At 47.5% G+C, this 14,240-nt stretch overlaps 4 protein-coding genes across 4 annotated transcripts; 3 read left to right on the top strand and 1 right to left on the bottom strand.

Annotated features, from left to right (window-relative positions):
* The first annotated feature begins 7,710 nt into the window (after window positions 1-7,710).
* On the top strand, window positions 7,711-8,444 carry LOC136448623 (histone H1-like). The gene has a single exon (XM_066448262.1). The coding sequence runs from the start codon at window positions 7,730-7,732 to the stop codon at window positions 8,333-8,335; it is 606 nt and encodes a 201-aa protein (XP_066304359.1). The 5' UTR covers window positions 7,711-7,729; the 3' UTR covers window positions 8,336-8,444.
* Window positions 8,445-8,996: 552 nt separating this feature from the next.
* Window positions 8,997-9,900, top strand: LOC136448741 (histone H3). The gene has a single exon (XM_066448386.1). The coding sequence runs from the start codon at window positions 9,015-9,017 to the stop codon at window positions 9,423-9,425; it is 411 nt and encodes a 136-aa protein (XP_066304483.1). The 5' UTR covers window positions 8,997-9,014; the 3' UTR covers window positions 9,426-9,900.
* LOC136448742 (late histone H2A.2.2-like) lies at window positions 9,714-10,687 on the bottom strand. Its single transcript, XM_066448387.1, has one exon. The coding sequence runs from the start codon at window positions 10,435-10,437 to the stop codon at window positions 10,063-10,065; it is 375 nt and encodes a 124-aa protein (XP_066304484.1). The 5' UTR covers window positions 10,438-10,687; the 3' UTR covers window positions 9,714-10,062.
* Window positions 10,688-13,008: 2,321 nt separating this feature from the next.
* Window positions 13,009-13,742, top strand: LOC136448744 (histone H1-like). The gene has a single exon (XM_066448388.1). The coding sequence runs from the start codon at window positions 13,028-13,030 to the stop codon at window positions 13,631-13,633; it is 606 nt and encodes a 201-aa protein (XP_066304485.1). The 5' UTR covers window positions 13,009-13,027; the 3' UTR covers window positions 13,634-13,742.
* The last annotated feature ends 498 nt before the right edge of the window (window positions 13,743-14,240 follow it).

Raw genomic sequence — 14,240 nt, forward strand, 5'->3', positions numbered from 1 at the left:
TTACTCTTTATGCCATAACTTTTTGGTATTTTTAGAGTTTTGTGCAACTTGATCATGATTCAAAGATAGACAATACTGTGGTCGTCACACCACCGGCGCAACTTGGCGTTCCAAGTCATTTTGTGGCCCTGTAAACACTGGAACCGCTCTTGAGCCGGACTTTGGCTGAGCGTACTTGGAAATGCATTGTGTAAACCCAATAAACCCATAGTCACCCAAGGAGGGGGAAATTCACAGGTGTAGTTGCACAGCTGACAATGTTTATTTTGTGTGTGTTTTATACAACAACAGCTGGTGTTTGTGCACCAACTGTTGCTGGGTGTATGGAATCATATTTGATTGTTATTATCTTCGACGAGTACGTCTAGTACTCGGAGATTATGTTTTTGGTTGAGCCAGCTGTTGGATGGGTCAGTATGTATGTCAAGACCATAACTCAAGAAAGCTTTGATGAATCTTTCTGAATTTTAGGAGGTGTGTAGTGGTTGTGCAAAGGAAGGTCAAGCTCGAAAATGGTTTACCTTGCATTTTTCAACAGTACTGCAGCGGACTTTTAATTTTTGTGTGTTTCTATGTAGGCAAAAAAAAAGTGACGGAAACGTTGATGGATCTTCATGATTTTCTGTAGGTGTGAAGATGATGTAGAAACGGAGGTCAAGTTCAAAAATGATTCCCCTTGCATTTTCCGTCGGTACTGCAGCTGGCTTTGTGTGGATGTGTATTTGTATGTCGCCAGCATAACTCGAGAAGCTGTTCATGGTTCTGTATGATATTGAGTGGACATGTAGGGTTTACAGAAAGGAAGGTGAAGTTCGATAATGGGCCTTCTAGCGGGTAGCTAAGGTACTGCAGCGGAGCTTCAAAAATTTTGGGGCATATTTTCTGAAAGTGCTATGGTCATGATTTTTCTGGTAGATAGTTCATGCCACAGGAAGTAAGTTGTGTAAGTTTGGTCCCCCTAGCGTCTTGTTTGGAACTGCAGTGGGTATTTTTGTTTTGACCTTCGGACATGAATAACTTGAGAAGAGGTCCACAGATCGTCGTGATGTTTGGTATGTGGAGAGCTCAGATGGTGCTTTACACAATCAATGGCTAATTATGCAAATCAGGGGCTAATCTGCATAATTAGTAAGGAAAGTTAGTAAATCTACTACATTTCATAATGGGACATGTGACAATGTCCCCGAAACAGGTCAACAGAGGGCCTTGCCTAAAAGTATAAATAAACAGATGGGGCATACTAGTATAAATTAACAGATGGGGCAGTCTCACTACACTCCAAGCAGAGGTGTGGGTCCGGTTGGTTTTTAACGTGTTCAGTTTAGGCACTTTTATCCAAAACACGGTTGGCGACATAACGAAAAGGGGACAAAATAAAAAGCCTGAAAAAAAAACACACATAAAAACACGTCAAAAACCAACCGGACCCACTCTTATGCTTTGAGAGTACACTGCACTAGCCGTGGCGACTAACGAAGGGAGTTTTTGTTTGATATTACATATACTTTCCCTAAGAAGGGAAAGTATATGTAATATCAAGCAAAAACTCCCTTCGTTAGTCGCCACGGCTAACACTGCACCAAACCTGCACCACTGCTAGGTATTACCTAGCACCGTATGGATAAGTCACATGTACTATGTCTTTCAAAATGTGTATGATATGGAATAAAGATTTATTCTATTCATATATATTGACTGTACAATTTCATCGTCACTTTCAATATTTTTTGATGACCAGTTTTAACATATATCAGCACACTAGTTGCAGTTTTGTCTGGGGGGGAGGGGGGGCAACGACTGCAAGCAACCGATGGTCTGCCTCTGTTTGCAGCTAGATGTCGAATCAGCAGCAGGGCGAGTACGTATGAACAGAGTACTTTCGATCATACTTATCAATAATAAGTCAATCAATTGTCTTTTGATTGATTCTTGAATGATAAATGGGATTATCTACGGTTCAACACACACAGAGGCGCCTCGGCTGGGATCAACACTACGTTCATGGCAAGTCAAGACGATTTCAATGAGTTGCATGACGCCAAGATTAGAAGCCATAAAAGCCTTTTTCTGCCACCAAAGTTACCTTCATTCCATAGTTTCCTAACTTCTCTCCGCTCAACAATAGAAAACAACACATTGGCTGCAATCGGACAATCGTCACCCTTACCCTCTGCGTGTTAAGGGCGTCACTATGCGGATTACGAAAGAATGGCACATAAGTAATGCCCAAAAATAATTACTCAAGCAACTGGATAAGATTTTGAAACAGTCAGACGTTTCAGACAGTATCCACTGTCTTTCGTCAGTGACTAACGATAGGACTGAGAACACCAGGTTTTATACCAAAACTCTGAATAGATATGTTAATGAGGTAAAGACAATTTAGGATGTATTGAAGTAGTTTTTAATTCAAGACAAAGTTTATGCCAATAGTTCAATTAGCTACTGTTGTTCTAATACAGTAACTAAATGTTGCTTGTCCGGGGGGTGGTTTTTTTTTGTGGATTAGATCACTTGTACCTTATTTCTCTCAAACACAACAAAACTGCATGGTCACTGAGTCTGTCGCCGGGAACCTTCGCATGTGTCCCTCAGCTGACGTACTTGTACCTCGCCCACAATAACTTGACGGAGCTAAAGCTTGGAACATTCAAAGATTTGCAGAAGCTGACCGAACTTGATCTATCGTACAACCAGTTGAGTCGCATCTCGCCTGGTACTTTCAATGGCCTGGTGAAGCTTTTCTATCTGGCACTTGGAGGAAATAACTTCACCAACATCTTACACGTGGCGCCAGCACTGGCAGGTTTGCCGTCCCTTGACACACCTGCGTTGAACGACAACTCTTTTGTATACGTCGGTCCAGATTCTTTTCCGGACAACATGGCGATTGACCTTTTGAATCTGTCAGGCAACAAGATTCGTATCATCGAGGAAGGCGCCCTGACCGCGCAAGCGTTCCCAGACATGACAAGAGTATGACTAGATGAAGGTAACCCGTTGCATTTCCTGCCTGAAAAGATCATAGAGGGGCTTCCAAAGTTTCAAACTCTCACCGTTGGCGACGACCCGTTCACCTGCGACTGTCAACTGAAAGGCTTTGCCGCATGGCTTCGCAACCAGGTCAACCCACCAAACGTTTTCCTGGTCTGCAACAGCCCAGCGAGCTTGAAGGGCAAGTACCTCAAGGATGTTGCTTTGGAGGATCTGACCTGCAACAGCTGTGACCACGAAGAGGCGCCGTCTATTGACACAAGTGGTAGCGAGAACTACGTCGATGAAGGGAAACCGCCATCTTGAACTGCAAAATATCAGGCTGTCCCGAAGCCGAGTTTTTCTGGACCACTCCCGAAGGTGCCATGCTGGCGGTGGGATCTAGGATGGAGGTACAGAAGAACGGTTCGTTGGTGTTGGTAGATGCCAGGGCGGAGGACACAGGCGGCTACACTTGTACTGCCGTTAACTACCATGGGAAGGATAGCAAAGAGACATATCTCAGAGTGGGCAATGAATGGTAGAAGTTGGAGTCTGAAAAGTCATTCTTCATCATTTCCAAATGTGAATATCAACGATATCGTGACCTAAGTTAGCCCATAATGTAATAGGGTGCGATTATGATATAGCTGAGTTTCTTGTACTTTCCAAGATTTACTAAGGATGATGTCCGTAGTGATGATCTGTCCTGAGAAAGCGTGTAGGCGGGCACTATTTCCTTAGCGGGATGGCCTGAGTTAATGACCCAGTGAGAACTAACGACCTTCTCTCTATGGGGCAGAGCATGCTTCCCGGTGGATATTGCCCTGTTTGGGATTGCCCTTTGTCCATTAGAGGAAATGACGCATGATGATTCAGATACAGCAGAAGAATTACCTTTTCTCAGAAATAGTTACGTATGCGTATAGAAGATGAATAAATGAGACAGTCTGGACTAGAGTTAGTCTGGAGCGGACACCCGATGTAGAGAGGACAGAGAGAGAGAATACAGATCAACGTCTTCAACATGTAGCGACTCCTTGAGTTTCCTTTGGTTGAGGGTACCACTAACATCGTAGCTATACTAACGAACTTCGTAAGGGACACACCATCGAGGCCAAGGTCACAACAGCTACCCGACTCCCCTTACAATATCCCGTTGAAAAAAGCTCACATACAGTATGGAAATTTACACACATTGTAAATACCGTCTTGCTTATTATTGATTTATTGTTATTAAAATACATATATACCTAAATCTTCCTCGCAAGAATGTCTGAATAACATGTCAGACGAATCCATCCACATTTATGTCATCAACAAGCATATGAAAAAAAAATTAAAAAAGAACACACATTCACACAACGGTACCGAAAGAATAACCTTCTTGGCGAAGGTCATAAAACGGCGCCAATCGATGATATAACCTTCACTGCGACTTATGTGATAAAGGTCGCTCTCTTCAACTTCACCAGAAAGAGCGCACCTGGCCGGTTCTTCTGATCATTGAAAAATAATTGACATTTTAAAGCGTAAGATGGCTCAAGGGCGCCTTGTATAATAAGGCATAAAAATCTTATCCAGTTGCTTGAGTAATTATTTTTGGCGTATCTTATTACTTGGATGTCTAACCTTCATCAACGTATAAAAATGTTGTGTTTCTGGTAACTCAACCCAACCCCAGCAAAACCTTCCGACCGACCGTAACCTTTCTTTTCGGCCGACCTCTAGCAAGGGACATAACATTTTCGATATGATATCTGAGTGATTTAAAATAGAATCCATGTAATGCAAATTTTCGAACAGACTTTAGATATTTCACACTCTCTGAACAGATTAAGGCTTCGAACATTTGATGTACGAATGCGTATTGTAGTTCTTTGTTCAGTACTCGAATGATGCCAGTAGTGGCTGAAAATGCAAGCTTAGTCGAGTTCTGCTCTGTTTGTAACATTTTCAGCCAGTAATAAAAAAACTCCTCTTTAGGTACTTTGTTTCAAGATCCAAGTGCTGTTCTATAAGTTTTGTTCTATTGTAATTGTGTGTGGGTGAAAAATCATTGACAATCTATATAATATATATGTGATTCGAGCGTCACAATATCTGTGTAACAAAACACAGATATATTTGTTCCACAAAACACAGATATATATCAAATCGAGCAAGGTCATCTGCGGCTGCGGCAAGAGAAGTTGTAGCGCAGACCCTACTCTCCAATTAGCAGAGTTTGGTGGAGAAGATTGTGACCTTTGTTATCATATATGCCTCGTTTTCTCGGGCTCCGCCCTCGGACTCCGCCCTCGGACTGCCAACGAAATCCTTGGGAGGGCGGGACTGCTATACCAAATCCACATAAACTCGCCCCGTCCATCCTTTAACTAATCATGTAATCTGTTGCTTTGTCATATTCTATCTGTTCGATTTCTTTTATTTCCTCCTCGCTCATGACCGCAATGAAAAAGCGGCCAGAAATTTGTAGCCTCTACCAGGCTCCACAGGTCGCTAGAAAAATAGTAGAAATTGGACAAATAGATGGATGACATCCCAGAGGAATTGGTCCGCTAAAGGAGTTACAGTTTGCAACATATGGAGCCTAGGACTCCGCATCTCCTTGGCTAACTCCTCCGGCATGTTAACCGTCTGCTTGGCCAATTTCTGCTATTTTTCCAGCGACCTGTGGAGCCTGGTAGAGGCTAGAGATTTGAGCTAGCTTGTCGTAAAATATTTTAACAAAACCAAAGGGTCCTTTTATGACCCTGCCCGCCAGCAACATGTACGTCGCCCCCACAATGAAAACAAAATCATGGCTGATCCCCAAACAGTGCTGTAAAGAATGTCTGCCAGTGCTGTGAATGCCCTTTTCCGTGAGGCCAATGACCTCTTTGTCGAGGCGTAGCGAGCAATTTGCCGGTAAATTATTCGTAAAGCGTAATTGTATTGTACATAGCTAACTCGCAGATGTACAAGACATACTTAACTCACCTACGTAACACAAAACTGCCTAATACTTAAAGTAACATTTGCATTTTAAATACAGGATTTGTCGTTCACAATGCGTTCAGGAGCTTTACACAGTATAATTACCTGCGTTACTGTGATTATGCTCTCGACATTTTCATGGTCTGAACTGTGCTTTGTAGTTAGAAATATGTTAGCAGCAGTAGCCCCACGATGACAAGGCACAGTTGCCCTGCCAGACTTATGCGGCACGCGGATAATCCCGAAGCAGATCTATCACTGGAAAATACCGTATCCATCTGGCAAAAGAAGTGGCGATTTTTGAATCTCCTTTCGTCATATTATGTTGAACACTACCCCTCATCCCGCATCCCGCTAAAAAAATTGTAAAATCTGTAACTATAAAGAAATATGGCGACAGACCGGAATCGCTCAGTTTTCTCTGGTCATTTCTTGTACCCATGGCCATACATACATCTCTTTATTCCACAATATAGCTTCACAATATAGCATCTTGCGATGGTAACTCAACAAAACATACTGTACAGTATTGCGGCACATTTCGGCCTTCTTTGTGTGCATCCCGGTGTATTTCGGCAAAAAGTTGACCCGGAAGACCGATTTACTCAGCTGATACGCGCGAATCCATCCCTATTTTTACCGCGCCTGTGCGTCGGCAGAAAGTAGTGCGCCCGGAAGGAAGAAGGCACCGAAATGATACACCTTCCAAGCTAAGCTATACATAGTGATGTTCGCGACAACATCCAGGGTATCACCAAGCCGGCTATCCGTCGTCTTGCCCGTCGTGGCGGCGTGAAGCGCGATCTCCGGGTTGATCTACGAGGAGACCCGAGGCGTTCTGAAGGTGTTCCTGAGAATGTGATCCGCGACGCGGTGACCTACACCGAGCACACCAAGCGCAAGACGGTGACCGCCATGGACGTGGTCTACGCTCTGAAACGCAAGGCCGCACCCTGTACGGCTTCGGCGGCTAAAAGGATCTGACTCTCCTCATCGAAAGCAAGCAAACCCCGGCCCTTTTCAGGGCCACCCAAATCTGCCCAAAAGAGCTGTATCTTCTCACAACACATGTTCACACCTGACTCGAACAACGAGCATAATACAAAAGTCTAAGCCAAGCCGGTCATGCAAAACACACAACAATGAACTGTTATGGTCCCGTTTTCTTTGTAGTGATAGTCTTGTTGATTTCTGTAAAGATGCGTGCACGGTTGGATACTAAGACATGCGTGTGAAGCGTAGTTTATACGTTTTGTTTTCTTGGTATACTTTATGTATGTATGTGTGTGTGTGTGTGAAGAATATAATTGGCGTGTGGAGAGATCTTGGTGCAATTGAGAGTGTGTGTTGCTTATGATCTATATCTTGTCGATCTCTGCTCGTTCACGCGTAGTGAAGTTGCTTGGCTCAAATATGATACATCTGCGTCCACTGAAAGCCTTGGTGTTCATCAATTCATATGCGGTCACTCGTTTCTCTGCGTGCAAACTCCATCAGCCGTCGGCGTGGAGTCCAGGGCGTGCTTACTGAAAAGTATGGCAAATATCTCAATATCTGAGGGCTAGTGACCAGCCGCTTCCATCAAATTAGTGAGGTGGACAGGTCCTCTTGTAAGGAAACCGAGTCAGTATCATTTTTGATACCCGGGAATGGAGAAATTCAACCGTAAAGTTAGAAAAGAAACACAAATTTCGCCGCGACGGACAGTAAGACGCGGACAGGCTACGACGTTTCCGACCACGTCCGCACCGTCGCTACTTCACGTCAGCTTGACAAGATGTCGGGTTCATTTCCATCGCAGACAAAGCAAGCTATCATGTCCGCTCCAGCATCGTCCCCCAAGAAGGCCAAGAAGCCCAGGGCGCCCAAGGCCCCTGCGGCTCACCCGCCCACCACCGCCATGATTACGGCGGCCCTGGAAGCGCTCAAGGATCGTAAAGGTTCTTCCCTGTTGGCCATCAAGAAGTACATCGCCGGCAACTACAAGTTCGACGTAGAGAAGCAGGGACACTTCATCAAGCGCGCCCTGAAAGCATTGGTGGCCAAGGGCACCCTCATTCAGGTGAAAGGCACGGGGGCGTCGGGATCCTTCAAAATCAACGTGGCAGCCAAGAAGGCCGCCGAGAAGAAGCCGGTCAAGAAAGTCGTCAAGAAGCCGGTCAAGAAACCCGCGGCCAAGAAGACCACCAAGCCGAAAAAGCCCGCGGCCAAGAAGGCTGCCACCCCCAAGAAGGCGGCAAAGAAGCCGGCCGCCAAGAAGGCCAAGAAATCTCCGGCCAAGAAACCAGCTGCCAAGAAACCGGCCAAAAAGACGCCGAAAAAGAAGCCGGCCGCAAAGAAGGCAGCGCCTGCCAAGAAGGCGACCAAGCCCAAGAAGAAGTGAAGATCCGACCGTCCAAGTTTCTGAAAACCCCGGCCCTTTTCAGGGCCACCCACATCTTAACAAAAGAACTATGTCAATCAAATCAAAGTTATCACTTTTCCACACGCCATATGCTCTCCAAAAAAAAAGAAAGAAAATGAATGTAATAAGATAGAAACATATCTATCACCCCCCCCCCCCCCCACACACACACACAACAGACTATCAAAAGAATGGGTGGATGGACGCACAGGTAGACTGAATTTCGCCGAATATAAAGACGACGGAAGACGTCTAATTTCATGACGATTTTGTGTGTGTGTTGCGAGTCCACAACTTTATTGAGCAATGAAATTGACGAATGCCTGGTTGCCACTGTATGTCTAGGCACGAGCGTTTGCCCGAGTGTATGTGTAGCCCATTGACATTCCATACCGCATGCATCTTCAATTCATGCGCTACCCTACCCCCAAAAGTGCCGAGCTTGCTGCAAAAGTCGGATTCTGGAGACACAAAAACTGACCAATCGCAAGCTCGGATTTCAGCCAGGGAACCAATCAGACGGCAGGGCGCCCGCCAATTGTAATCTGCGGGCATATGATTAGCGGGTGTTATAAATTCACTCTCCACCGCTCGCCGTACGCGTCCACTTTTATTGTCTTGCACTTGAGTGTAGACGAAATTCATCCGTTTGTTCGACATGGCACGTACCAAGCAGACCGCCCGTAAGTCCACCGGTGGCAAAGCCCCCAGGAAGCAGCTGGCAACCAAGGCCGCGCGCAAGAGCGCCCCGGCTACCGGCGGCGTCAAGAAGCCTCACCGCTACAGGCCTGGCACCGTGGCCCTGAGAGAGATCCGTCGCTACCAGAAGTCCACCGAGCTGCTCATCCGCAAGCTGCCCTTCCAGCGCCTGGTGCGCGAGATCGCCCAAGACTTCAAGACCGACCTGCGCTTCCAGAGCTCGGCGGTCATGGCTCTGCAGGAAGCCAGCGAGGCCTACCTGGTCGGTCTCTTCGAGGACACCAACCTGTGCGCCATCCACGCCAAACGCGTCACCATCATGCCCAAGGACATCCAGCTCGCTCGCCGTATCCGAGGGGAGCGAGCCTAAGGAGGATCGCAACAAGATCAACGACAACCCCGGCCCTTTTCAGGGCCACCCACATATCCCAGAAAGATCTATATCGTTCACCTTTCTTTAAACAGACGTACGTTCTTTCGTCTGACATACAATTACACACGACTCGCACATCACCCCCCCCCCAAATACCTGTAAACGCATATCAATTCAGCCGACAGTGTGATGACTTTATTAATTTAATGTTCTTTCGTTGTTGAGCCTGAATTACACACAACTCGCACCCCCATGTACTACATGTACACGCAAATCGATTCAGCCGACATTGTAATGACTTTATTGACATTAAAGAGTGTTACAACGTGCACACACATATAACATACATATATGTCAGCTAGCATTAAACGACACACTTGTAAGACGCGGGCCATCTGAGAATATCATATTGTGGCCATGACGTTGATTGTCTGTCAGCTATCTTGGACGGGCTATGCCATATGTAAGGTTACTTTTACTACTAAATTGTCTTAGTCTCAACAGATGTACTGTGTGGGTGGGGGGGGGGTATCCATTCGTGTATCTGCATTGATTCAGTGTGAAGAGAATACAGTTCTTTCGTGAGGATGTGGGTGGCCCTGAAAAGGGCCGGGGTTTCGGTTTCGTCTGGAAATTACGTAGCCTTGCTGGTCTTCTTGGGCAGAAGCACGGCGTGGATGTTGGGCAGAACGCCGCCCTGTGCGATGGTCACGCCGCCCAGCAGCTTGTTCAACTCTTCGTCGTTTCGGACGGCCAGTTGAAGGTGACGGGGGATGATTCTGGTCTTCTTGTTGTCGCGGGCAGCGTTACCGGCCAGCTCCAGGATCTCGGCCGTCAGGTACTCCAACACGGCTGCCAGGTACACCGGTGCGCCGGCACCCACGCGCTGGGCGTAGTTTCCTTTGCGCAGGAAGCGGTGCACCCGACCGACCGGGAACTGGAGACCCGCACGGGAAGAACGGCTCTTGGCCTTTGCGCGTGCCTTGCCACCTTTGCCACGTCCAGACATCTTGTAGTAGTCGATTGATTTGCGTCAAGCGGCAGAAAAAATGAAAGAATGAAGAGGCATTAATCCCTGTCCAAACGATTTATACCCCGCCACTGGATTCACGGCTTCCGACAGCGAACCAATAGAGAGAGCTCGATCTCGGGGAGAAGTTCTACCACGTCCGCGCCTTCTTGGACTAGACAATCCCAAAATTTGCATTGTTCTCCCATATAAAGGCCAAGCCGAGACAAGTGCGATTATATTCTTTGCTATCTAAATAATCTAATACGCCAAGAACGTCGTCATGCCGCCAAGTGGAAAAGCCGCCAAGAAAGCTGGCAAGGCCAGGCCTGCAGGAGACAAGAAGCGTGGAAGGAGGAGAAAGAGAAGGGAGACCTTCGGCGTCTACATCTACAAGGTGCTAAAGCAGGTGCACCCCGACACCGGCGTCTCCAGCAAGGCCATGGGCATCATGAACTCCTTCGTCAACGACATCTTCGAGAGAATCGCTGCCGAAGCTTCTCGACTGGCTCACTACAACAAGCGCTCCACCATCAGCAGCCGCGAGATCCAGACCGCCGTGCGACTCCTGCTGCCAGGCGAGCTAGCCAAACACGCCGTCAGCGAGGGCACCAAGGCCGTCACCAAGTACACCAGCTCCAAGTAAATCGTCCGCCTCCGCTCAACGTAACCCCGGCCTTTTTCAAGGCCACCCACATCCTCACAAAAGAGCTATAGCAATCACATTCCAGTCCAAACAGTGACTACACACAACGCACGCACGCACACGCCACAAACCTGGGATCGCAGGCGACATAAAACAGAATAGAACTTATGCCCTGGAACACACAACAACAACAAAAACAACGGAGTGATCATGAAAGAGAAAAAAACAACAAAGAAAGTGAATTTTGACGTAATAAAAGTCTGCACACGTTCTTATTCCACCAAACAAAGCTGACGCAACAAGAAGCTTGCGTCCCTTGCCTTCTGGAACAACTGTCGTCTGTGACGTTCCTTAGAACATGTACAACAATGAATTGGCCGTCCATCGGCGTTCCCTTTTCCAGTCCAAACGCCCTAAACATACTAGTGAGCAATGTCTCACAAGCGTAGCCAAACTTCTGGACGACAACGGACTGTGTGTGTGTGTGTGTGTGTGTGTGTGTGTGTGTGTGTGTGTGTGTGTGTGTGCGTTGCGTGCTTTGATATCATTACCACTAGCTGACTGTGTTTCGGGCAAATTCATCCGTTTTCTTCGCCTTATTTTATTTTATTTTGTTCTGCTTTCGTGTTTTCCCGACAAGATGTTTGCCTAGCTTGTCGGTGTCAAATCCTCCGCGCATCATTGTCTTGCTTGGCTAGCGGCTTGCTTCCCATTGGCTAGTGGTGGCGACGGCCAGGACTACGCGCAGGTCCGCAGGGCGATTATTAATCCGACTCCGTCAGGCCAGCTAATTCATTCTCGTTCTGTAAAGACAAGAACATCGTAATCATCATGTCTGGACGCGGCAAAGGAGGCAAGGGGCTCGGAAAGGGAGGCGCTAAGCGTCACCGGAAGGTTCTTCGCGACAACATCCAGGGTATCACCAAGCCGGCTATCCGTCGTCTTGCCCGTCGTGGCGGCGTGAAGCGCATCTCCGGGTTGATCTACGAGGAGACCCGAGGCGTTCTGAAGGTGTTCCTGGAGAATGTGATCCGCGACGCGGTGACCTACACCGAGCACGCCAAGCGCAAGACGGTGACCGCCATGGACGTGGTCTACGCTCTGAAACGCCAAGGCCGCACCCTGTACGGCTTCGGCGGCTAAAGGATCTGACTCTCCTCATCGAAAGCAAGCAAACCCCGGCCCTTTTCAGGGCCACCCAAATCTGCCCAAAAGAGCTGTATCTTCTCACAACACATGTACACACCTGACTCGAACAACGAGCATAATACAAAAGTCTAAGCCAAGCCGGTCATGCAAACACACAACAATGAACTGTTATGGTCCCGTTTTCTTTGTAGTGATAGTCTTGTTGATTTCTGTAAAGATGCGTGCACGGTTGGATACTAAGACATGCGTGTGAAGCGTAGTTTATACGTTTTGTTTTCTTGGTATACTTTGTGTATGTATGTGTGTGTGTGTGTGAAGAATATAATTGGCGTGTGGAGAGATCTTGGTGCAATTGAGAGTGTGTGTTGCTTATGATCTATATCTTGTCGATCTCTGCTCGTTCACGCGTAGTGAAGTTGCTTGGCTCAAATATGATACATCTGCGTCCACTGAAAGCCTTGGTGTTCATCAATTCATATGCGGTCACTCGTTTCTCTGCGTGCAAACTCCATCAGCCGTCGGCGTGGAGTCCAGGGCGTGCTTACTGAAAAGTATGGCAAATATCTCAATATCTGAGGGCTAGTGACCAGCCGCTTCCATCAAATTAGTGAGGTGGACAGGTCCTCTTGTAAGGAAACCGAGTCAGTATCATTTTTGATACCCGGGAATGGAGAAATTCAACCGTAAAGTTAGAAAAGAAACACAAATTTCGCCGCGACGGACAGTAAGACGCGGACAGGCTACGACGTTTCCGACCACGTCCGCACCGTCGCTACTTCACGTCAGCTTGACAAGATGTCGGGTTCATTTCCATCGCAGACAAAGCAAGCTATCATGTCCGCTCCAGCATCGTCCCCCAAGAAGGCCAAGAAGCCCAGGGCGCCCAAGGCCCCTGCGGCTCACCCGCCCACCACCGCCATGATTACGGCGGCCCTGGAAGCGCTCAAGGATCGTAAAGGTTCTTCCCTGTTGGCCATCAAGAAGTACATCGCCGGCAACTACAAGTTCGACGTAGAGAAGCAGGGACACTTCATCAAGCGCGCCCTGAAAGCATTGGTGGCCAAGGGCACCCTCATTCAGGTGAAAGGCACGGGGGCGTCGGGATCCTTCAAAATCAACGTGGCAGCCAAGAAGGCCGCCGAGAAGAAGCCGGTCAAGAAAGTCGTCAAGAAGCCGGTCAAGAAACCCGCGGCCAAGAAGACCACCAAGCCGAAAAAGCCCGCGGCCAAGAAGGCTGCCACCCCCAAGAAGGCGGCAAAGAAGCCGGCCGCCAAGAAGGCCAAGAAATCTCCGGCCAAGAAACCAGCTGCCAAGAAACCGGCCAAAAAGACGCCGAAAAAGAAGCCGGCCGCAAAGAAGGCAGCGCCTGCCAAGAAGGCGACCAAGCCCAAGAAGAAGTGAAGATCCGACCGTCCAAGTTTCTGAAAACCCCGGCCCTTTTCAGGGCCACCCACATCTTAACAAAAGAACTATGTCAATCAAATCAAAGTTATCACTTTTCCACACGCCATATGCTCTCCAAAAAAAAAGAAAGAAAATGAATGTAATAAGATAGAAACATATCTATCACCCCCCCCCCCCCCCACACACACACACACAACAGACTATCAAAAGAATGGGTGGATGGACGCACAGGTAGACTGAATTTCGCCGAATATAAAGACGACGGAAGACGTCTAATTTCATGACGATTTTGTGTGTGTGTTGCGAGTCCACAACTTTATTGAGCAATGAAATTGACGAATGCCTGGTTGCCACTGTATGTCTAGGCACGAGCGTTTGCCCGAGTGTATGTGTAGCCCATTGACATTCCATACCGCATGCATCTTCAATTCATGCGCTACCCTACCCCCAAAAGTGCCGAGCTTGCTGCAAAAGTCGGATTCTGGAGACACAAAAACTGACCAATCGCAAGCTCGGATTTCAGCCAGGGAACCAATCAGACGGCAGGGCGCCCGCCAATTGTAATCTGCGGGCATATGATTAGCGGGTGTTATAAATTCACTCT

Source organism: Branchiostoma lanceolatum, chromosome 14 (genome assembly GCF_035083965.1).
Source record: "Branchiostoma lanceolatum isolate klBraLanc5 chromosome 14, klBraLanc5.hap2, whole genome shotgun sequence".
NCBI lineage: Eukaryota > Metazoa > Chordata > Leptocardii > Amphioxiformes > Branchiostomatidae > Branchiostoma > Branchiostoma lanceolatum.

Bases quoted from the DNA above. Each gene is read 5' to 3' on its own strand.
- LOC136448623 (XM_066448262.1), top strand. From the start codon at position 7,730: ATGTCGGGTTCATTTCCATCGCAGACAAAGCAAGCTATCATGTCCGCT.
- LOC136448741 (XM_066448386.1), top strand. From the start codon at position 9,015: ATGGCACGTACCAAGCAGACCGCCCGTAAGTCCACCGGTGGCAAAGCC.
- LOC136448742 (XM_066448387.1), bottom strand. From the start codon at position 10,437: ATGTCTGGACGTGGCAAAGGTGGCAAGGCACGCGCAAAGGCCAAGAGC.
- LOC136448744 (XM_066448388.1), top strand. From the start codon at position 13,028: ATGTCGGGTTCATTTCCATCGCAGACAAAGCAAGCTATCATGTCCGCT.